This window comes from Felis catus, chromosome A3 (genome assembly GCF_018350175.1).
Source record: "Felis catus isolate Fca126 chromosome A3, F.catus_Fca126_mat1.0, whole genome shotgun sequence".
In the NCBI taxonomy this organism is placed as follows: Eukaryota; Metazoa; Chordata; class Mammalia; order Carnivora; family Felidae; genus Felis; species Felis catus.
In genome coordinates, this window is record NC_058370.1 from 28,721,789 (window position 1) to 28,746,437 (window position 24,649).

Sequence of the window (24,649 nt, forward strand, 5' to 3'; positions counted from 1 at the left end):
GGCTTGATAAGCTTTCTGAATATAAGATCGATGTTCAAAACTCAATTACCATCCTACACAGAGGCCCAAAACCCAGTGCAAACAATAATAAGAATTTTTAAAGATTCCATAAACTAGAAAGTTAATACTCTAGTTAATAGCTCTAACTAGGGATGCATAAGAACCATAACGGAACAAAAAGCCCCATAAAATGGTGAATTAAAAGTCATCAAAGAAAACCGAACTTGAGGTGTCTCATGTCCATGAGTGGCAAAACTCATTGGAAGATGTCAGTGCGCCCAAATGAGTACATAAAGTCAGTGTAACCAAATCATAATCATAAAGGTGTTTATAATGAAAGTTGACAAAGTGATTCTCAAATGCGTGTGGGCCAAGGAGAGCCTGGCCGTTCTGAGAAACCAGGACCAGGTGGGAACGTTCGCCCAAAAGAGGTATTGAAACACGTTCTACAGCTATTCTAATGAAGACAGTTTTTTGATTTTGTTTTTTAACGCATTTTATTTTTTGTTCTTTGGTGGAGCGGCTCGTCAAATCTTTCATGCACTTATAAAATGGGATTGTTTGTCTTTAAATATTGTCTCTCAGGTGTTGGCGAGCTTTGTCTTAGATGGCCGGACAGTAAATGCTTTATGCTTGTGGACCGTCAGGTCCGGATGGCAATCACTTCTCTCTGACGTTTCAGCCTAAAAGAAGCCACAGAATAAAACTTGACTCGCACAAACAGGGCGTTGTACCTAGCCCACCTGTGTCCCAGATACAAGTCCTCGAGTAGATTCGTTTGACAAATACTTTCTCATTGGTCACCTTCCTTTTCTTTTTATCAACAGTATCTTCTGAAGAACAAGGTTTAAATTTTTATAAAGTCAAGTGGATCAATGTTTTCCTTTCTAGATTGTGCTTCCCATGTCTTACCTAAAAGAGTCTCTGCTCACCCAAGATCATATTTACTTTTGTTTGTTTGTTTGTTTTCCTCCAGTTCCTTCCAGAAGCTTTATAATTTTAGGTTTCAAATTTAGGTCTAGAAAAAAAATTTAGGTCTGTGATCCCACTGACCACATTCATTTGTTCCGAGTATTTTTGTGTGTATTGTACGATAATCTTTCTATAAGGTAATATTCTTTTAAGACCGTATTAAATGTTGTGTATGTTCTAAGGAAATGGTCACATCAAAAGTTGGGGCGCCTGGGTGGCTCAGTCGGCTAAGCGTCTGACTTTGCCTCAGGTCACGACCTCGCGGCTTGTGAGTTTGAGCCCCACCTTGGGCTCTCTGGTGTCAGTGCAGAGCCCGCTTCGGTTCCTGACTGCCTCTCTCTCTGCCCCTCCCCGGCTCGTGTTTTCTCTCTGTCTCAAAAATAAATGAGAGCATCGAAAACTTTTTGAAAAAAAAAAAAAGTCATCAAAAATGAAAAGCTTTGGGGTGCCTGGGTGGCTCAGACGGTGAAGCGTCCGGCTTTGGCTCAGGTCATGATCTCGCGGTCTGTGAGTTCAAGCCCTACATCGGGCTCTGTGTTGATGGCTCAGAGCCTGGAGCCTGCTTCGGATTCTGTGTCTCCCTCTCTCTCTGCCCCTCCCCCATTCATGCTCTGTCTCTCTCTGTCTCAAAAATAAATGTTAAAAAAAACCCGAAAAGCTTTTTTTTTTTTTTTTGTACTAGAAAAGCTCCCAAATGACACTAATACAGCTGCTGTGTGGACCACAGCAGGGGAACAAGAGGGACTCTCCCACTTATGCCCACAGAAACAGAGAGAAAAATGCTCGTTGCGAAGTTGTATTATCCAAACAGCAGATAGAGCTTTAATACTATCCTGAGAGCCAGCCCTAAGTTGTAGAATGTTCTTATAATATTTTTTTAATGTTTATTTATTTTTGAGAGAGAGAGAGACAGACAGACAGACAGAGCATGAGTCGGGGAGGGGCAGAGAGAGAGAGGGAGACACAGAATCTGAAGCAAGTTCCAGGCTCTCAGCTGTCAAGCACAGAGCCTGATGCGGGACTCAAACTCATGAGCCGTGAGATCATGACCTGTGCTGAAGTCGGATGCTCAACCAACTGAGTCCCCCAGGCCTCCCAGAGTATTCTTAGAATAGAGAGCCATGGAGCTGTGCAAAGTTAAGAAAATGGAGCTACATATACCAACGTGAAGAAATCCCACATGCTACGCTGAGCCCAAAAAATAAAAGTTCCAGAGTGCTGTATACCGTATAACAGCATTTATATAAAACTTACAACATGCAAACTAAAATTGTGTATTCCTTAAGGATTTATAACACGTTGTAAAATTTTAAAATCCACTTTGAGGGGCGCCTGGGTGGCTCAGTCGGTTGAGCGGGCGACTTCGGCTCAGGTCATATCTTGTGGTCCATGAGTTCGAGCCCCGCGTCGGGTTCTGTGCTGACAGCTCAGAGCCTGGAGCCTGTTTCAGATTCTGTGTCTCCCTCTCTCTGACCCTCCCCTGTCATGCTCTGTCTCTCCCTGTCTCAAAAATAAATAAAACGTTAAAAAAAATTAAAAAAAATAAAATCCACTTTGAGAAGGATAAATGTGAAATTCAAGACCGTGTTTTTAAAAGAAACAGGAGACCGTATCAGCAATATGTTACTATTTTGCAAAGACAGGATGGGTAGGACCAAGGATTTCTTACATATTTCCTATATGTTTTGGAACCAAAACAGGCTCATTCCGTGCAGTAACCTCAAAACATACAGGCGTCAAATGAAATCGTACTTGCAGAAGGTGTGTATGAAAGTAAAATGCGTTCCTCCAAAATAAGGAAGCAGCTCAAGCGTCTACCAAGAGATGAATGGATAAAGAAGATGTGGGTATATGTCCACATATACACTGCACATATACACACATTACTCAGCCATAAAAAGGAATGAAGTCTTGCCACTTGCAGCAACATGGATGGGTCTAGAGAATATAATGCCAGCTGAAATAAGTCAGGGAAAGACAAATACCATATGATTTCACTCACATGTGGAATTGAAAACAAAACAAACGAACGATTTAAAAAAAGGAGGCAAACCAAAAAACAGACCCTTACCTGTCGAGAACAACCCGATGGTTACCAGAGAGGAAGGTGGGGGGTGGGGGGTGGGGAGGGGGATGGGAGAAATAGGTGAAGGCAGTAACAGTACACTTAATCGTCATCAGCCGTGACGAATGCATAGAATTGTTGAATTCCTATGTTGTGCACTTGAAACTGATACAACACTGTATGCTAACTGCACTGCAATTCACATTTTAAAAAGAAAAAAGGAAAGTAAAATGTGCTCTGAAAATGAAGGGCTGTTCCTCATCACAGACAGAATAGGAACCTTCTTTTCTTGACCCTCTTGATTGTCTTTGGGGCAGAGGCAGGGCCAGTGTGAAGCTCAGTGCATCAGGGTCTCTGGGTCCCTGAGACCAGGGTCCATCCTTGACTCTGCTCTGAAGAGAGCGGAACATCAGGACTCGGCTCCGAGAGAAGGAACATCAGGAGGGTGTGGGGAAGGGGGCATGTCCAGGATGGAAATGGGGGCGGGGGGCAGCTTCTCCCACCATGTGAACCTCCTGGACGGGGTGGGAGGAAATTCACTGCAGAGCATGCAAGAGCGATCGTGGAAAAATCATTCATTCATTCATTCATTCATTCTTGTATTAATTCCCCAAATACTGCCTGGATTCATGGTACAGATCAGAAATAAGACCCCTACTCACTACACCCCAGCCCCCTCTGTCTGGTATTCTGAACTCCCCCCACCCCACATTCATGTTTGCCAGTAGTCTGAGCCTCCCTGTGCCTCGATGGGCTCCATTAGTAGATTTTAGCAATACTTTTCTAATTCATTCCAAAATAAGTCCTACGAAAACTGGCGTATATAACAGTATATGGGGGCACTCTTTGGAGCTTGAGGCTCAAAACTTTGACCTTCATCCCACCTCCACACCTTGGATCCCCACCCAGGGTTCCAAGGGACTTCATTTAAAAGCTCCAAACCCAGGGCACTCCTGGATGCGTGAGAGCTGGAAGCCTCTGAGATTTCCAACAGACCTTTGGAGAAAACAAGTGTTTCCAGCCTTTTCTTGAGCCTGGATCTCCCTGGGAGGCACAGTGTGAAACAGTGGACTTACCCTGGACTCCTCTTGCCAGCCCACGATGGTGACCATGACCTCTCTCCTTATGTACTAAGACCTGCCCCCAACTCACCTGTTACCGGCTCCGCCACCTGCAGATGTAGGTGACTATGAAACTCATCGCCAGCAGCACCTTGAAGCCCAGAAGGAATGCCACAAAGATGAGGACAGGTATCTCGGGACCTAAGTACCAATGGGCAGAAGGACACGGCAAAGGGGACACTGTGAGTTTAAATACCTCACTCCACTCAGGAGACAAAGGTGACCCAGTTGCTCAGAGCAGTGGAGGTGGGCTTACCTGAGCTTCCGATGGGCTTGTATGTGCCATGTGCTTCCGCAGACAGTATGAGGCTGGCCTGGATGGGATGTTGGGTCTCGTGCTGCACCTTACAGGTGAGCACCTGTTCGGACCCCGGCCCTGACACGTTCACCAAATGCAAGCTTTCCAGGGTGTAGGTCCCATCGCTATTCTGCTTGGATGTGCGTTGCTCAGCTCCCTCGATCGTGTGGCAGTTCTCCGTCCAGGTGAGATGCACACTCTGTGGATAGAATCTCTGCACGCGGCAGGTGACAGCCACCAAGTCCGAGGAGCGTGAAGACTGGGACACTGTCACTGTAGGGGGAACTGACACAGCCCAGAGAAAGCAGACAATCACTAGAGGAAGGCCACTGTGGGAGCGTGGGAGCTGCCTGAAGATGGGTCATCTGCCCAGGGTCTGCCCCAGAGGAGGATCCAGATACTTGTGAACAGATTCTTGCACAGGTAAATGCATGGCTGAATGAGAGTGTGCTTTGAGTGAACGCATGCTTGTTGCGTGGTCGGGTTGAGGAACGCATGAAGCAAAGAATGAGTGGGATTGATGAAAACCTCCAAATCTTGCTCTCTCTTTTTCCGCTTTGGCCATGAAAGATGCAAAGATGAACATTAAATGCCATTTAAGAACCTACAAGGCAGGTGACCCACTCCATGACTTGATGATTCTACGAGATGAAGATTCACGGACTCTACATCTTTACGACTCCAAGGTCCTGAGATTTTACACCGGAAGGAACTAGGATTTGGAGAGGTTCAGTAACCTGCCCGAGGTCACAAGTGGCAAAGCTGGGGTTACACCAGACACAGCGTGTTTTACTGTTGTGCTAGTCGGACACCCCAACTTTCAGGCTTTATGATTCCCGGCTTCTGAAATCATGATCCAACGACTTCTAGAACTCTTTGCAACTGGGTTTTCAGCTGGGCAGTAGAATGTATTCACAATGAGGAGACTTTGGAATATGTTTCAATAGGACACAATCTTGTATATTTCAGTGGAATTCATATGACAGCCCAGCGTCTAACACTAAACCAAGGGAGATCCTGATTGTGGGCCCTGCACTTGACAGCACAGCCAGATGCAAGAACCTGTGTGAGTCACTTTCCCTCTCTCTCCAAAACTCTTAAATTATGCAATTGTCTAGGGTCAGATCATGTTTCACGGGTCTAGCTGAGACAGATTTCAGCCCTTGGTGTAAGGTAGAGACAGGACTCCTTACTCTAGTAAGTGCAACTAGAAGGAACAAAGGGCATCTGTCCCCTAAGTGTCCTCCCTTCACACTCAGCCCATCCAGATGGATCATTTCTGTCAGTGCTGCTTAAGAAATGGGTGGGACAGGGGCACCTGGGTGGCTCAGTTGGTCAAGCATCCGACTTTGGCTCAGGTCATGATCTCGCGGTCCGTGAGTTCAAGCCCTGCGTCGGGCTCTGTGCTGACAGCTCAGAGCCTGGAGCCTGCTTCGGATTCTGTGTCTCCCTGTCTCTCTCTCTCTCTCTTTCTCTCTCTCTCTCTGTGTGCCCCTCCCCCCTCATGCTCTCTGTCTCTCAAAAATAAGTAAATGTTAAAGTTTTTTTAACATTTAAAAGATGAGTGGGACAGCCAAGGCAGGACGCCGTCTCCAGAAGTCACTATCTGTACTCAGCCTTTCCCCCCTCAGCACACAGGCAAGGATTACTCCCAAGCAAAGAGGAAGAACTGGAGAAGGGAGCATTCAGGATGGAGGAAGCCTGGGGTCCAGGAAGGATTGGCCAGGGTAAGTAAGAGGGCGTTAGAGGATGCCAAAGACCACAGAAAGGAAGGACAGGCTCAGATGCCCTTTCTAGCCACCAGGGAGCTCTCCTGGCTGTGTGGTATCCAGGCAGCGTCCGGAGGACAGAGACCCAGGCCCAGCGGATGATCACTGTTTCGACACACAGAATGGCAGTGCATGTGTGGTCCCCTCTAATCCTCACAAAACCACAAGAGCTGAACAGGGCATATGCTACCTAGTATCAGAAAACAACAACAAAAAGCCACTTAGAAGGAACCTGTACCAAACAGGCCCCGATCTCATAAAAATTCTCAAGGAAGAACTGGTTGAAACTTCATCTGGTAAAACGTTTCAGTGATGAAACTAATTTTGTTTAATTTACATCTTAATTCAATATAAAATATAACCACAGTGATGCGCCGACTCTTGGAAGGAGCGAGTGCTGCGAGTCTAAGGAAGTAGAGATAATTTTCCCCCAAACCTGACTCTACGTCCTACCAGTGAATCCATACGGTACCTGCACATTTCACATTTGCGGCACCATCATTAAAAGGTCGTTGAAAAATTATTTGAATGTCCTGTCGATTTTCACAGGGGCCTCTTTCAATCAATGCGTTCTCTCTTTAAGTTTCTAATGCTTATTTATTTTTGAGACAGAGAGAGACAGAGCACGAGCAGGGGAGGGGCAGAGAGAGAGGGAGACACAGAATCCGAAGCAGGCTCTGGGCTCTGAGCTGTCAGCACAGAGCCCGACGCGCGGCTCGAACTCACGAACCGTGAGATCATGACCTGAGCCGAAGTTGGACGCTCGACCGGCTGAGCCACCCAGGCGTCCCAACAATGTGTTCTCTTTTGAAGTGCCCACGGAATGATGAGTATCATGGATCTTCTTCGTTTTCCATCTGGAAGCACTCAGAGGCTTTGCCTGTGATGCCTGTGGTCCCCCCCATCATTGGCATCAACTTCTCGAAATACAACTTTTGCAAGATCTCCGATTTCATTTCACAATGGATGCAGATTCCTTCTGCATAGCGTGGTCTCTAGCTTGCCACGCTTCAATCAAGGCAAGACTGATCTAGAGCAGAGGGTTTCTAGACTACGCACCACCTCCCCCAGCTGCTGGTTCAGAGCGGCCGTGCTGGGAGACTTGTCCCTCCTCGAACTCCCATGACACTTCCTGCATTCTCCGCCTTGGGATTTCTCCATAACCACGAAATGTCACCCAGACCATGCAAGCACATCCCAGCTTCCCTCTCCCCACCCCCCCCCCCCAAGGGACAATCCCCAGGAATGCTCTACCCAGTTCCTGAGAGGGTCCCAGTGGGGCTGAGCCTCACTTGTCCACAAGGGCAACCATTCAATAACTCACCCTTTCTTGAGTGTCCTGCCTTCCCTGTCTGACCCTCCCCACCCCTTATCCCAACCTCTGTGCCTCTGTGGATCCCTTCCCAAACACCTGCACCTGGTCCTGGTTTGAGGCTCTGCCGTCAAGGGAACCCAGATAAAGACACCCACAGTGGCATTTCTGGGACGGGAAACCCAGCAGAGGTGCAGCCAGTGTTGAGCAGCGAGGGGTTTGAGTGGGGGCTAGTTTTACAAGTAATTCATTTGTGAATATCTGTATTTTCTAGGATTTTTGCTTTCCTACACAATTGTCCTAACTCCAGGGAGTTATATAATAAATACTCAGGTAATGAAGAACCCTCTGAATTATCATTTTCCTACTTTACACTCAAATGTACTGAGGCTGGGAGAGCCTAAGTAACTAAGCAGGCAATCCCATAGATGGCAAAGAGTGGATAGAAGCCTGAGTTCACCTCTTGCACTGCTGGTGGGAATGCAAACTGGTGCAGCCGCTCTGGAAAACAGTATGGAGGTGCCTCAAAAAATTAAAAATAGAACTACCCTACGACTCAGCAATTGGACTACTAGGCATTTATCCAAGGGATAGAGGTGTGCTGTTTCAAAGGGACACATGCACCCCCATGTTTATAGCAGCACTATTGACAATAGCCAAAGTATGGAACGAGCCCAAATGTCCATCGATGGATGAATGGATAAAGAAGATGTGGTATACATATACAATGGAGTATTACTCGCCAATCAAAAAGCATGAAATCTTGCCATTTGCAACAACGTGGATGGAGCTAGAATGTACGATGCTAAGTGAAATAAGTCAGTCGAAGAAAGACAAATATCATAGGATGTCACTCATGTGCGGATTTAAGATACAAAACAGCTGAATGTGAGGGAAGGGAAGTAAAAATAAGACAGAAACAGAGAGGGAGACAAACCACAAGAGACTCAAATACAGAGAACAAACTGAGGGCTGCTGGCGGGGTGTTGGGTCGGGGGGAAGGGCTAAAGGAGTGAGGGGCACTAAGGAGGGCATTTGTTGGGATGAGCACTGGGCGTTATATGTAAGTGATGAATCACTGAATTCTATTCCTGAAATTATTACTACACTATATGTTAACTAAGTTGGATTTAAATTTAAAATAATAATAATAATAATAAAAGAAGCCTGAGTTCATATGAAAAATCTCTCACTCACTGGCTTTGCAACCTGGGGCTGACTTTACTTCTTTGAACCCGAGTTTCCTTCTGTAAATCCTCAAGGGCACAAAGAGCACGAGGCAGTGGCACACCTCTAATTCGTCAACCCACATGAGTGTGCTTTACTGACTGTGTGGTGTGCTCATTTGAGGTGTTAATGTCAGTATTTTTATTCGTGTAAAATGATGTCTTTCCTGCCACAATAATAGCGAAAATATTGAGGAAAATATTTTGTAGACTTTAAAGTCCGATACACATTTAAGGAATTAAATATTACTGCTGTGCAACCTTGGACCACTCACTTGCCTTCTCTGGGGGTTAGACTCGTCATAAACAACGGGATGCTTGCTATAATTCTTCCTAGGCATGATGCCCATGACCTCACCGAATTTATAGACCTGCCAAGCATGGGTCCAGGCCAGGAAAATCGACAACAACAAAAAAAATCAGATGACACATTGAGCCCTTACCTAAGTATGAGTAATCGTCCAAAGACGACACAGTCCCTAAAATTTAGAAGCTGCAAACACATCCTCTTCATATAAAACAGCAATAATAAAAACATGAACTTCCTGGAAGATACTGTTCCCCATTTTACAGATGAGGAGACTGAGTTCAGAGAGGTGACGTGAATGGTACAAATAATAATTAGTAGCCACCCCAGCGACTGCCACCCTGAACCGTTAGCATGAGCAAGGCACTGTGTTGTGCACCTTACAGGTGTCATTTCACTGCACCCGTGCCACCACCAAGCGAGGGCTGTGCCATTTTCAGAGGAGGAAACGGAGGCAGAGACATCCACAGCCCAACTCTGCACGGACCCACCTGAGCAGCGAGAACGCCCTTACCACGGAGGTACTGGTCCAGGTTGATGGCTTTCTGGAAGACCAGTGTGGATTTATGACTGACGTGGCATTGGACGAAGGAGAGCACATCGTCCGCTTGCAGCGGGACGAGCACTCGGCTGGTCACATTGTGTGTGTCCCCACTGGGGTGGACGTAGGTCTGCGTCTTTGGGAGCTCGTGGTTCTTTTTAAACCAGGTCACGGTAATGTGGCGCGACAGGAATCCGGAGGACACGTAGGTCAGCTGGATGCTCTTCCCCGGCTCAGATCGCTGAAGGGGGCCTTGCAAGGAGTAGGAGTAGGTGCTCCTGCCTGCAGGGAGAGACCACCCCTCCCATGAGAGGCAGGGAGGTGCCCAGAGACCACGGCTCCATGAGAAGCCCCATCGCGTCCTCCCCCTTAGGGTGTAAAGGTTAATTCCAACAGGAGTCGGATTCTGAAGCCGACATCGGAGGCCCGGCAGTGACTAGACAGGGAGCACAGCAGTGTGTATGGGGCCGACTCCCACCCATACCCCCTGGCCAACACCTGCATCGCTGGACTCCTCTCCATTTCACAGATGAGGAAACTGAGGCCCAGACAGGCTAGGTAACTTGCCCACGGTGCCCAGCCAGTCAGTGGCAGAGCCGGGCTTCTTAGCCAGACAGTCTGGCCCCAGGGTCTTTGCGGTCTCAGCTCAGGCGTGTCCTCTATCCCCGACAAGGGAATATCACGTCCATGCGCAAAACTCCCGGGTCATGGAAAAGCAGGTGGCACAGAGAAGACCTTAAGAGCACAGGCGTTGGGGGTCACACTGGGCTGGGCACCCCGGCGACTGCAAACAGTCCGGATGCCAAGCAAAGGTCAAGGAAAGGAATCCCCAGCAGGCCAGGCGAGCCCCACAGGTGTCAGGACACCGATGAGGAACTGAGCCCTGGGCAGGCGGTGCTTTGCCCGAGGGCTCAGATGGTTGGTGGCAGCCTTGTGATGGGACACCGATCTGCTCAGCTCCAGAGTCTGGCCACCTCTAAACACGAGATCCAGAGTCCGCTTCCAAGGAGCGAGGGTCCCGTCAGCAAGCAGACGGAGCCCCATAGCAGGAGGCCCCACGGGAAAGTGCCACTGTGATGACTGAACCATGGTGCCCAGCGGGGCCGTTCAGGGACAAGGACAAATCAGAAACAGAGCACGTAAGCCTGAGTTTGAGAAGAGACGTGAGGTAACACTGAGGTCTATCTTCTCCGGCAGGATGGGGGAGAAAAATACAAAAGAGCACAGTGATTTTGCAGACAGACCACCCTGCCTTTTGACCCCAGCTCAGACCTCTCAGACCTCGGCCCCTCCACTGCCTGTCCTGTCCTGTGTCAGCCAAGCTACGCGAGCACGACTGGGACACGGTAAGTGTCCTACAGGCGTCAGCCAGACGCGAACGGAGGGCCGAGGTGGGGATACCGAAGAAGGGCTCTGTGGGCCAGACCGGGGAGGTGCTGCTGTGCAGGGGCACTCGCACCGAACGGAAGGGGCCCTGGACGCCAGAAAAGGAAGAAAGATAAGACAGAGAGAGGAAAAAACTCGGAGTGAGTAAAGAAGTGATTCAGAATGAAATAATGATACTTGCTTTTCCGAGGACAAAAGACCAGTTTGGAGTTTTCTATCCAGACCTGTGTATCCCACTGGGGGCGGGGCGGGGGGGGGGGGGAACACTTCTCTTATTTCTGCTGGACGTGGACAAAAAAGAACCTGGAGAAACTGAATGGTGAGTAGGATCATTCCCCAAGAATTCTTACAGCAGGCAGATCAAGGACGGATCTGTCCGGGAGAGATAGGATGCAGGGTCGAAGCCCTTGCTGGGAAGACGGGCTGTTTTGCCGGCTCGGCCTCCATCCACCCTTTGCTGGGAGCGGCAGGGGCCCTGAGACATGTGCACAGACGCAGCCGTTCACACCTGCGCACGCCTCCTGTAGGGAGCTGTCCTCCCCCACTTAGGGCGGTTCTGGAGAGCTGCCAGTCCTCACTGGGGCTCCCCTAGACCTGGCCAATCACGATACTCTCTTCTCCTCCCATCCCCACATCCCCTCCTGGCCCGTCATTCATTCTCCTGAGCTGATCCAAGCTGGTCCAGGAGAAGCAGCTTGCGCGGCTGGTGTGGGTCTGAACTGCGAGCAGGCAGCTCCCCCTAGTGGACACAGTCACGCGCGGCCACAAAGGGCGAGAGAAGGGGAGCTTGGAGAGGATTAGGATGGGCGGAGGGAGGCGAGGAGGAGAGAGAAAGGAGGCAAAGAGAGAGAGAGATTGAGACAGAACTGAATAGGACAGAGGAGAATCTTGCTCCGGCACCCACTCTGTTTCCCAGCTAAGGGAGTTGAGAATTCTGGCCTCTTTGAAATTGACTCTCAGAAACTTCCAGCTGAACCAGTCTTGATTAAAAACCTTTGGTGCCCAGCAGTCCCTAATCTCTGCCATTTCCTGCACTCGAGTGTGAAGGCAGCAAACTTCCTACCAGAAGAGTGCATGGCACTGGGGAAGGGAAGTCCTGCTCCTTGTTGGTGAGGGGGGGGGGGGGGGAGAAGGAGGGACGGAGGGAACTTAGGGGTGAATGGCTCCGAGTTTTATCGCCAGCCCAGGGAACACTCCCTTCCGTCACCTTCATCCAGTGCCACCCCGAGCCCCTGACCTACTACAGCCTGCACCCCAGGCCCATGCTTGGTGTTTTCATGCCTGACTCTCCCAGCCATGCCGCCCAGAGGGGCCAGCAAGAGACCGCACCCACCTTTCCCCAGCCTGGGTGCCTGGGCCCGCAGGGTGATGTTGGCCCGGACGGGTGGCTGCTCATCCTGGACCACCCAGCAAGCAAACTCGCTCCCGTCCAGCGTGGCCTCCGCCTGCCACGTGTGCTTCAGAGAGTAGGTGCCATCTGGGTTTCTCGTGACCTGTGGGGACTCCACCGTGTGGACCTGGTGTCTGTTCTCCATCCAGGTGAGACGTAGGTGGGAGGGGTAGAAGTGGCTCGCGTGGCAGGTGAGATTCACTCTCTGTTGCACGTGGATGTACGTCCCGGAGGTCTTGGTGGTGATCTTCAGGGTGGGGACAACTAGACAACCAGAAAGAAACATCTGTTGAGACTACCCCTGCCCAGCTGGCCTCTTTCCTTCTCCCAAGAACCAGACACGAGACCTGTCACTCTCATCCGTTACCTTTCTTGTATGCTTAATGTAAGGCAAATAAAGTGAAGTGTTAACATTCATTAAATATGAGTAGGGGTGCCTAGGTGTCTGGTGTGTTATTTTTTGTATGTTTGAAATATTCAGTACCATGAAATACAATTTTAAGAATCACTGGGGCACCTGGGTGGCTCAGTCGGTGAAGCGTCCGGCTCTTGATTTCAGCTCAGGTCATGATCTCACTAGTTCGAGCCCCACATCAGGCTCTGTGCTGACACTGCAGAGCCTGCTTGGGATTCTCTCTGCCCACCCCCTGCTTTGACTGTCTCTCTCAAATTAAATAAACAGTTAACAAATCAAATTAAATTAAGTTAATAAAAAGAATTACTGGGGCACCTGGGTGGCTCAGTTGGTTAAGCTTCCAACTTCAGCTCAGGTCATGATCTCACGGTTCGTGGGTTCGAGCCCCATGTCGGGCTCTGTGCTGGCAGCTCAGAGCCTGGAGCCTGCTTCTTCCTCTCTGCCCCTCCCTTGTTCGTTCTCTCTCTCTCTCTCTCTCTCAAAAACAAACATTAAAATTTTAAAAAATATATTAAAAAAAAGAATTGCTAAAATATGATGCCCACAAGGACAAGGATTTAATTGTACTCGTTGCTGTATCTTCAGCACCCAGAACAGTGCCTGGCATGCAGTCGATATTCATTATTTGTTGAATGAATAAGACATTAACAACATTTTCTTTAAATTTACATTTATTTATTTTTGAGAGACACAGAGAGAGGGCACAAGGGGGGGAGGGGCAGAGAGAATGAGACACAGAATCCGAAGCAGGCTCCAGGCTCCAAGCTGTCAGCACAGAGCCTGATGCAGGGCTCGAACCCACGACCCGCGAGATCATGACCTGAGCCAAAGTCAGATGCTTAACCGACTGAGCCACCCAGGTGCTCCAGGACATTTTTTAAATTTAAAAATAATAACAATGATATTAATAGAGCAATGATATTAATAGATGCAATGATGGTAACAGTGATATTAATCGCAATGATATTAATAGATATTAATAGAGGTGTTTGGGATGGAAAGTTGAGACAAGATCATGAGATAATAGTAAGATGATGATGATGATGGTGATAAATGGAAAGTTGGGACCAAACATTCATCAACAACTTCCTGTGTGCCAGGCACTGTTCTTGGTACTTCATAAGGAATGACTCATGTAATCCTCACATGAAACCTACAAGGGCTTATTTTTATTCCCACTCTAGGAGGGGACTGAGGCCCAAAGAAGTTAGGGGCTTACCCAAGATCACACACGTCGTAAAGTGGTACAGCCAGGATTAAACCCAGACGGCCGCCCCCGGTCTCCGGGGGCTTGGGGGGAGAATGGGACTTTGGGCAGAAGACACTGAAAGCCGATGCTGCCGGGAGATGACACCCCTCCCCCCCACACTTCCTGCCCACCCACCTTGGAGCACTTGGGAGAGGTTCATGGTCTTTCGCAGAGGCTCTCCCAGCGCCCTGTGGGTGACTTCACAGGTGATCTCCAGTAAGAGATCCTGGAGGGTCAGTGTCACCCACACCTTACTGGTAACGAAGTAGTTGCCTTGGTTGTTGGTCACCAGGTGCTGGGCTGAAGCTGGATGCTCATCGCTGCCCTTCATCCAGGTGACATTGAAATCCCAGGAGCTGAAGGGGCCGGCGGTACAGTTGAAAGGCACTGGGTTTCCCGGGGTCGTCCTCTGAGATGGGCCCGTCAGAGAGATGAAGGGCCGCCCGGCTATGAAAGAGAGCTTGTGACCATACAAGGCGCATCCGACACTCAACAGCCTGTAAGGGCTGCCGGTGGCACGTCAGGCCTTAGGGACTGACTGTGTGCTGTGTCTTGTTCCGGCCTTGGGGGGCATAGGACGGATGATGACAAGTAAACAGACAAACATAGCATTCTAACTGGGGCTCAACCTCAGGGAAACAGAGTGCTGAGGTTAAAAAAAAAAAAAAATGCCAGAAGGCTTATTCTAGAAGAAAATAGTAGTCTATGGCCATACCACCCTGAACGCGCCTGATCTCATCTAGAAGAAAATGAGAGAAGGCTTCCTGGAGGAGGTGACATTTTGAGCTGAAGCTGAGAGATGGATAGGAGCCAGCCATGAGGAGGGGCATGGGAAGAACATTCTAGAAAGTGGCAACGGCAGGTGAGAATACCTTGAGAGGCTGAGAGATCTGTAGGACTCCAGCATCATGGGCAAAGAGGTCCAGATGGGGAAAAGCCTGTGGTTCAAGGTAATGCTGCTGACTCTATTCTGAGCGCGACCGGAAGCCATTGGAGACCGTGAACACAGGACCAGGTGGCCTCGCCGACGTGGTTTAAAAGGATACTGTGGTCGCCGTGTGGAGGATGGAAAGCAGGTGGTAGGATGGGAGCAGCGACAGCAGTCAGGAGGGGACCCAGGACTGCCTGGGCCAGGCCGGTGAGCGACGGGGGGGACCTGAGACCCGTTCGGCAGAAACAGCCAGCAGGACTCGGTCACAGACTGGACACAGCGGGCTATGGGGAAATGTGTCCCAGGCTTTTCTGTCGGGCATCCGGGCGGACGGTTCTAGGTTCGGGGAGAGGTGTGGCGAGGACACAAAGATCTCCCTTTTGGACACCAGTGTGACATCGAGAGCCACTGCGGGCAGGGATGGCCGGCCCTCCTAATCCGGTCCTTCCCGTCCACAGCTCTGCTTGCTCAGCTCTGGGGACGCGGCACTCTCTCCACCTGAGGCAGCATCCCCCTTCCTCTTCTAGCCTCCAGTCTGTGCCCTAGAGTCATCCCAGGGCACCTGCAGGACCGGGCTCCCCTCCCCCTCATGACAGCCTGCAGGGGCGTGACAGCCGTGACCTCTGCAAGTCTTCACCGCCCCCAGCCTCCCCCCCGCGCCCCTGCGCTGAGCCGGTCTGTGAGCTGGGTGCTGGGGACACAGACAGGTGTCAGACAGGACCCCTGTGCTGGAGGAGCATCTGGTCAGGTGTGTGGGTGTGGGGAGGACAGATAAACCAGCACTGACAACGCAGGGTTCTGGGTGACGGAGGGCAGCTCGGGCGGCTGTGGAGCGTATCCTCTCAGCACCCAGCTCCGGAACCTTCTGCATCATGCCCTCTTCTCAGTAGACCCTCCTGATCATCGTCACCCCACTGCACGGGACACCCTGTGGCTCATAGAACGTTTCCAGGTGTGTGTTTATTCTCATCCGCATCCCACTGCGGGAGGCTGGTATTGTTGTCCCCGCTTTCCAGAAGAGGAGACAGCCACAGAGAGGTTTAGTGACTTGTATGAGGTCACACAGCCTGCGGGGGTGGGGGTGGGGGACGCTAAGGAGGGAGGTTAAGCAGTCTGACTGAGAACCCTGCAATCTTCCTTCGAGGCCAGAGGAGCCATCACTCGGGGGGGGGGGGTCCTCCCTTTCTGTCCCTCCCACCCTCACACCCTCTCTGACCTAGATGTGTTAGCCACTCGGACCAGAGCTGACATCAGGGAGACCGGGTGGGAGGTGGGCTCCCCCTTCACCCCCTGCCCTCCCCCAGTCTGTCGTCCTTGTGGCCTCCTGGCCCCAACCCCCCATCACCTTTGTTTCTCACAGGTGAGGACAGGACATGCCCTGGCAGGTAGGCAAAGGGCCCCGCTAGGGCCTGTGGGCCCCAGACCCCTGCAACCCAAGGCAGCTGCATGTAGTAATCCCCGAGGGCCTCCCTGCCAGGTCTGAGGGTGTCTCGGGGCAGCACCCAGGACTTACCTGTGAGTCCCAGCAGGAAGGCAGGCAGGACGGAGGTCAGGACCTGCCCACACTTAGCAGCCATGGCGAGGAGGCTGCGGATCCCTGGTCGTGCTGGGCACCAACCCCGGATGAGGCTCTGCATGAGCCCAGGAGCCACTGCTTGGTCTCCCGACAGCCGAAGGCGGGCCACACGCTTCCTGGACACTCTCCCACCCCGGGCCTGAAGCAGTGGCTTGAACCACAGGGACAGAAGTGGTCACTGTGGCCCAGGCCTCCTTCCAAACCCCAAACCCTCAGGCCTGGGGTGTGTAGCTGGGGAGGCGTCTGTTGCCTCTGGCCTGGGTGCTGACTGTCCCCAAGGCCCCACGAAGGGGACCCAGAAGGGGCTGGGCTCCCCCCACCCTCACCCCAAGCTGGGAGCCACACAGCTCCCTGTGATGTGGTGAGAGCCTCCTCCGTGCTGAGCAGATGTGACTGACAGCCTGCTGTGGCCAGCCCATGGTGGCTCCTGGGTCTACAGAACGGGTTGGCTGGTAAAGTGAGCTGGGACATCCATGACCGAATAAAACCAAGTAAGTGCACAGACTTGGAAACCTAGCCCCCCCCTCCCCACCCCCGCCCCGGGGCTGGCACAGTGTGGCTGGGCTTCTCTTGTTGCCCAGAATCCTCTAGGAGCCCCCGGGGTGGGGGTGGGGGGAGCTGAATGCTACCAATGCCCTGACCTCTCCCCTGGGTCACGCCCCGTCCCCTTACGCTGCTAGATTTGGCTTCTCAGTGCTAACCCTGACATGTTTACTTACTTATTCCTGATCCCTTTCCCCCATTAATAACGATTGGCTATGGGGTGCCTGGGTGGCTCATTCGGTTAGGCCACCGACTTCGGCTCAGGTCATGATCTCCTGGCTGGTGAGTTCGAGCCCCACGTCGGGCTCTGTGCTGACCGCTCGGAGACTGGAGCCCATTTCGGATTCTGTGTTTCCCCCTCTCTCTCTCTGCCCCTCCCCTACTCACACTCTGTCTCTCTCCCTCCTTCAAAAAATAAATAAAATGATGATTGGCCGGGACGATTGCTGTCTTTCATTCATTGCTGTGACCAGCACCTCACGCTGTGCTGGGCACATAGTAGGTACTCAACAGTAACAAACGGGACCAGGTATGTTCTCCGGGCTAATAAACAGCCGAAAAGTCTGGCTGGGCCCCAGCCCTCCCACCTCCCCCATGCTCTGTTCACCCAGCTAACTGTGGGAGGGGAGATGTCAGCCTGGGGGAGACAGATTTGGAATCTGTCCCCTCACTGCCTCCACCGAGCAAGGCGGTCCCCAAAAACAACTCCTCGGGACTGGGGTGCCTGCGGGAAGAGGAAGCCGGTTTTCTCCCCTCCAGATGTCTCCTGAGGCTGGCCACGCTAGCAAGGGAAAAAGGAACTGAAACCAGACAGGATGGTGGAGGTGCGGCCTGAACTTCCCCCATGGGGAGTGGCGGGGGGGCGGGGGGGGTGGAGGGGGCGGAGCCTAGTCCTCTCCCCCCGCCCCCACCAGGGAGGACGATGGCCAAGCTTAGAGCATGAGGTTAACAGCCTACTCAAGAAGGCCCCAGAAGCTGCGGGACGGAGTCTGGGGACGCGGGCTGCAGAGCGGGAGCAGACCATGCAGAGGGGGCTGTGCCGTGGGTCCCCCGCCACCACGCACACGTGCACGCTCGCCCACGCATGCACGCACACGAGGCCCACGCCTGGGACCCGATTCAGGGGGCGGGAGGAGAAACCAAGGAGCCCCTTTGCCTCCGCGATTTCCAGATCCGGAAGCAGAGACGGGGGGCGGGGCCGGGCCGTAGTGAGGGAAGGTGTGACGTCGGCCCTACACTGGACGTAGTGTTGGCATCTGGAAACGGCTCTGGTTGGGCTGGGCTATAAAATAGGGCCTGCCTGACACAGCAGAGCTTTTTCATAAAAGTTTGATGAAACAGTTCGTCCATGATCATCCATTCGTTCAACTATGGCAGAGCATCTTTCAACACGTGTCCAGAAATGTGGGCGCTGCCTAAGAGACAGAGGGGCCGGCAGAAGAAATATGATAGAGCCAAGCTGGAAGCAGGGAAGAGAGAAATCAAACCGGTTCAGGCTGGCGCCCCTGAAACGTTCAGGCTGTTCAATGAGGGGGTTGCACCAACCACAGGACCTTGGTCAAACCCGAGCCTCGGTTTCCTCATCTGTAGCAAGAGGCTAGTGATATCTGCCTGTGAGTGAGTCTTGTGCATGTAACATCTGAAGTCCTGAGCATAAAACAAAAGCTAAGTAAACGTGAGTTTCCATCCTGAGAAACGCGACCCCATCCTGATAGCTCTGATGAGTCTTCTACCTGTTAACCCTTCCTACTCACCTTTCTTCTCTGAGCTCAGCTGTCTCCATGGAAATACAGCAGGAGCCACAGGGAGTTTTAGATTTCTAGTATCCACGTTGAAAAAGTAAAAAGAAACATGAAATTAATTTTAGCTAACACATTTTAACCCAACATCTGAAATAGTATCATTAACACATGTAAACCCTAGAAAAATACTACGATATTTTACATAATTTTTTCCTCTAGTCTTTGAAAGTTTCAACAAAGTGAAATGTAGCCCTGTTAAGGCAATAAAGCTGTGTTAATATAATAGACATATTTTTACACTGCTTCAGTTTTTAAATTTAAATTTAAATTAATTAAAATGAAATACAATCAGGGGCGCCTGGGTGGCTCAGTCGGTTAAGCGTCAGACTTCAGCTCAAGTCATGGTCTCACCGTTTGTGGGTTTGAGCCCTGCGTCGGGCTCTGTGCTGACAGCTCAGAGCCTGGAGCCTGCTTTGCATTCTGTGTCTCATTCTCTCTGCCCTTCCCCCACTTGGGCTCTGTCTCTCTCATCTCTCAAAAATAAATAAAAATGTAAAAAAAATTTTTTTTTAATATTTAAAGAAATACAATTAGAAATTCAGTTTCTCCACCAACCGCATTTTTCACAGAACTAGAACAAATACTAAACTTTGTATGGGACCACCAAAGACCCCAAATAGCCAAAGCAGTCTTGAGAAAGAAAAACAAAGCTGGAGGTATCACAATCCCAGACTTTAAGATATACTACAAAGCTCTAGGAATCAAAACAGTATGGTACTGGCACAAAAACAGACACATTGATCCATGGAAGAGGACAGAAAGCCCAGAAATAAATCCACGCTTATATGGTCAATTAATCTACAACAAAAGAGGCAAGGATATGCGAGGGGAAAAAGACGGTCTCTTCAACAAGTGGTGTTGGGAAAACTGGACATCTACGGGCACAAGAATGAAACTGGACCACTTTCTTACCCCATACACAAAAATAAACTCAAATGGATTAAACACCTAAATGTGAGACCTGAAATCATGAAACTCCTTAAAGAAAACATAGGCAGTAATCTCTCGGACATCAGCCTCAGCAACATTTTTCTAGATCTGTCTCCTGAGGCAAGGGAAACAGAAGCAGAAGTAAACTCTTGGGGCTACATCAAAATAAAAAGCTTTTGCGCAGAAAAGGAAACCACCCACAAAATGACAAGACAACCTACTGAATGGGAGAAGATATTTGCAAATGATATATCCGATAGGGGGTTAATATCCCAAACATATCAAGAACTTCTACAAGTCAATATGAAACCCTCCCCCCACCCCCCCGTTAAACACTCTGATTTTAAAATGTTTGGAAACATTTTTTTTCCAAAGAAAACATCCAGATGGCCAACAGACACATTGAAAAGATGCTCAAATCACTCATCAGAGAGAAGCGAACCAAAATAAAATGAGATATCACCTCACACCTGTCAGAATAGCTAGCTAGTATCGACAGGACAAGACTAGTATCAACAGGACAAGACGTAACAAGTGTTTGTGAGGATACGGAAGAATAAGAACCCTTGCGTGCCGTTGGTGGGGATGCAAACTGGTGCAGCCACTGTGGAAAACACTGCGGGAGTTCCTCAAAAGATTAAAAATAGAACTATCACCCCATCCAGTGATTCTACCATTGGGCATTTACCCAAAGGAAATGAAAACACTAATTTGAAAAGATAACTGCACCCTTATATTTATTGCCTTATTTACAACAGCCAAGATACGGAAATAACCCAAGTATCCATCCACAGATGAAGAGACCAAGAAGATGTAATGTATATACACAATGGAATGTTACTCAGCTGTAAAACAGCATGAGATCTGGCCACGTCCATGAGATCTGGCCACAACATGGACGGGCCGAGAGAGTATGGCGCTAAGTGAGATAAATCCGACAGGGGAAGACAAATACGATACGATTTCACTCGTATGTGGACTTGAAGAAAGAAAGCACATGAGCGAGTTAAGGAAAAAAAGACAAACCAACCAACCCCAGACTCTTGAACACAAAGAACAAACTGGTGGTTGCCGGAGGGGAGGTGGGTGAAATCCGATGGGTGAAATCGTTAAAGAGGATAAGAGGACGCTTGTCATGATGAGCACTGAGTAACGTGTGGAATTGTTGAATCATGACATTGCACACTTGAAACTAATATAACGTTATGTTTGCTTCAAGATATATATACATATACATTTAATTTCATTTCTTTTGTGGCACTGGCCACATTTCAAGTACTCAGTAGCCCCATGCAGCTACCGGCTGCCATTGTGGGCAGTGTCGTGTTGGGTGAAACATTCCTTCCTGGGGAAAGCCGTCCCTACACTGACGCCCACGCCCACCCCCGCCCACCACATAGGTTCAGGTACATGTTTCGCATAGCATTTATCACAGCTGTGATTCGTTTTTAAATTTGCAACTAGCCGCACAATTCCCCTTTTTAGACTGTAAGCTCTGTGAAGGCAGCGGCCATGTTTTTGCTCACCACTGTGAACACGTGCTGGGAGCTTAGTAAGTGCTCAGTGAATGTTTGTTGGTTGGATGGATGGATGTTTGGATAAACAAACAAACAAACAAACAAGAGGATGTGCACTCTGGGCGTAAGGAAAAGGAGGAGGCACTACTAATGAGAAAGCACAGAAGGCTTCCCGGAGGAAGCGATTTTGTCTTCAAGGGCCCTGCTCTGCCCTTAGGCTTCAATCATGCCATCTACAAGAAAGGGAGGGACTGGCAACACCAGGCTGGGGCTGTAGGGGGTGGGTAGCCATGGGCAGGGTGTCATGTGGAGCTGGAAGGCTTGAGGAGAAGTGGGAGATTGGAATCCTTTCGGGGGTGGTCTGAGGAGTGCCAAGGTACCCACAAGGCTCACCCAGGCTGGGCCTCATGCCCACCGGGCGAGGCTGGGTTTCCTGAGTGGAGCACGCCAGTCTTCTTCCTGATTCCAGCGGCAGCAGGAAGCGGGTCTCAAACAATGTGCAAGCACGTCTTATGGGTGGAGGGCCCCAAGGGAGCTCATCATATGGGCGGACCCCAGCTTCGGCCTAATGGGCTGAGGAACCCAGGAGACAGAACCTTCCTAGTTCCTCAGAAAAGGGACGATGGTCCCCCAAATCCACCCCCTAACTGCGAGGACCCATTCCCATTCCCCTTCACCTCATCTTCTTAGACACGGCTTAGGCTCGGCTTCCCCAAGCCACCCCTGTCGCCCTACTGCTCCTCCAAAGATCTGTGTTGCCCCAAGACAGTGAGCCAACTCCTTGAGGGCAGGCACCATTGTCTGCTTGCTTCACATCTCAGTCCTCTGTGCCTGGCACAACACCTGGCCCAGAATAACCTGCGAATACGCTTGCTAAATGAATTCATTTCATTATGAGGCTGTTCATCCCTTCAACAGCTCTTCGTAGGGCGCCAGTGACGTGCCGGGGGCCAGCAAGGCACCATGCAAGCGAGCAGGGTGCAAGACAGGTCTCCACCCTCCGGCAAGCCGTGTTCTACAGGGGATCCTGAAAATAAAGGAACAAATAGGTACCATCAGTTCGGGGTGGGGGGGGGGGGGTTAACTGGTATGGAGGACCGCACAGGAAAACCTCCTGGGGGAAGAGGCTTGTGGGCTGAGACCTGAATGAAGGGAAGCCAGGGGGCCATTGTGGGGAAGAATGCTCTAGAGAAGGAATCGGCATGCAGGGTGGGCTTGAGCTGGGTGCAGCTGGACCATAGCAAGGTGACCATGTGGGAGCAGAGGGCAGGGGGCAGACGGTCATGGGAGAAGCCACGGGGCCTGATCTTGTGGGCTGCGGCAAGGAGGGGGATCGCAATCTGTATGCAGTGCGTCGATAGGCTGAGGGCAGAGGTGCCGCAGGACCTGATCTGTAAGTTAAAAACTCACACTCAGGTGGCTCAGGGAGTGGGGCGGGAGGAGGGTCAGAGGGGAAGCATAGGGGGTGGTAGGAGAGGAAGCAAGAGGCTACTGCAGCGGTGGAGTCTGGAGCTTGGGGAAAAGATGGCGGAGAGGGGAGATAGACATTTGCAAGGTGCCGTCAGCATGTGACGGGTTTCGGTACAGCACGGGGCAGGGGCGACTGGAAACAAATGGAGAGGAGCGGCAGGGGTGGGGGGAGGGTGAAGGATCCCAGGGCCGGGGTTGTGATTCAGCTCTGGAACCAATTTGCAGGATGACCTCGGGCCATCTCTCTGGGCCTCAGATTCTGTAACTGGATATGGAGGGGTTTGGGCCAGGTGACCTCAAAGGTCCCCCTTGCCTGAACTTTCATGAGCCGGGTTCATTTCCTGCAGTCTGGGGTCCCAGCCCCACCCAGGGCTCCCTCACACAACGTCTGCTGAGCCTGCTTCCCCAGACAAAGGGCAGGGTCGGCATCATGGGTACCAGATCCCTGCAGCTGGGCCGGGCCCACACTGGGACAGACTCACACTCATTGCTCTGCCCTCACTGGCTTGAAACGCGTCGTTTTTGAACACTTTTGAACAAGGGGCCCTGCATTTTCAGCCCGCACCGGGCCCTGTTCGGTGTGTGGCCTGAGCCGCCACAGGCCCTTGGCCTCCTCGCTGAGAGGAGGTGAGCTTCCCCAGAGGTTGCAGGCATCCCGCAGCGGGGTGGCGACAGGGAGGAGAGGAGGCCGCTCAGGACCGGCGACCCTGGCTGGGCCCCTCTGTGGGGCCTGAGTCCCTGCCGTCGCCGGCCCCTCTCCACCCCTCCAGACTCTCTGATACCCCCCACAGTGCCAACAGCTTCCCTGTTCCGGGACCAAAGACTTTGACCACTTGGATGGATGGACTCCAGTGACCCCACTCCCGTAAAGCAAAAGAAAATAAAAGCAAGTAACAAGAGATGACAGGTGAAGATCAAGGCCCAAAGAGTGGCTTTGATGATGGACTCTCGGGCTCCGTGCACTTAGGAAGGGGGGCACGTGCGTGGGAGCAGGAGGAAGAAAGTGAAGCCCGGGGAGGAGTGATCGCCTTCATAGAGACCCGCAGCCCCACAGGAGCCAACAGGGAAGTTCCAGGGAGGTGAATTTCACCTTCGGAGGAAGAAGGGCTTTCTAACATCGAAGGCTGCTGTCCAATAGTGAAACCTCTTACCTTCTGAGGGGAGAACTTCCCTTCACCAGGGGCGCTGGATGCAAGTCACGGATGCTGGAGGGAGGTTCTGGCAGAGCCGTGGGACGAGGAAAGGGCTTTTCAAACCATGGGCCACGATGCAACCTTGGGACATGAAGTCAGTTGAATGGACCCAAAGCAGTAGGTTTTTTTTTTTTTTTTTTAATGGAAAAGATAGGAGACGAGGGGCGCCTGGGTGGCTCAGCCGGGTAAGCGTCCCACTTTTGGTGTCAGCTCAGATCATGATCTCACGGTTTGTGAGTTCGAGCCCCCCGTGGGGCTCTGTGCTGACAGCTCGGAGCCTGGAGCCTGCTTCGGATTCTGTGTCTCCCTCTCTCTCTGCCCCTACCTGGCTGTCTCTCTCTCTCTCTCTCAAAAATAAATAAACATTAAAATTTTTTTTTTTAATGGAGGGGCACATGATTCCTTTTTTTTCTTTTTCAACGTTTATTTACTTTTGGGACAGAGAGAGACAGAGCATGAACGGGGGCATGAACGGGGGAGGGGCAGAGAGAGAGGGAGACACAGAATCGGAAACAGGCTCCAGGCTCTGAGCCATCAGCCCAGAGCCTGACGCGGGGCTCGAACTCACGGACCGCGAGATCGTGACCTGGCTGAAGTCGGACGCTTAACCGACTGCGCCACCCAGGCGCCCCTAAA

General features: G+C 51.0%; 1 gene segment (V, D, J or C); it reads right to left on the bottom strand.

Annotated features, from left to right (window-relative positions):
- Positions 1–527: 527 nt before the first annotated feature.
- Positions 528–16,304, bottom strand: LOC101085033. The segment is given in 7 exon segments: positions 528–683; positions 4,190–4,299; positions 4,415–4,741; positions 9,585–9,893; positions 12,331–12,651; positions 14,187–14,498; positions 14,924–16,304. Coding segments are annotated over 5 exon segments (1,260 nt in total).
- Positions 16,305–24,649: the final 8,345 nt, after the last annotated feature.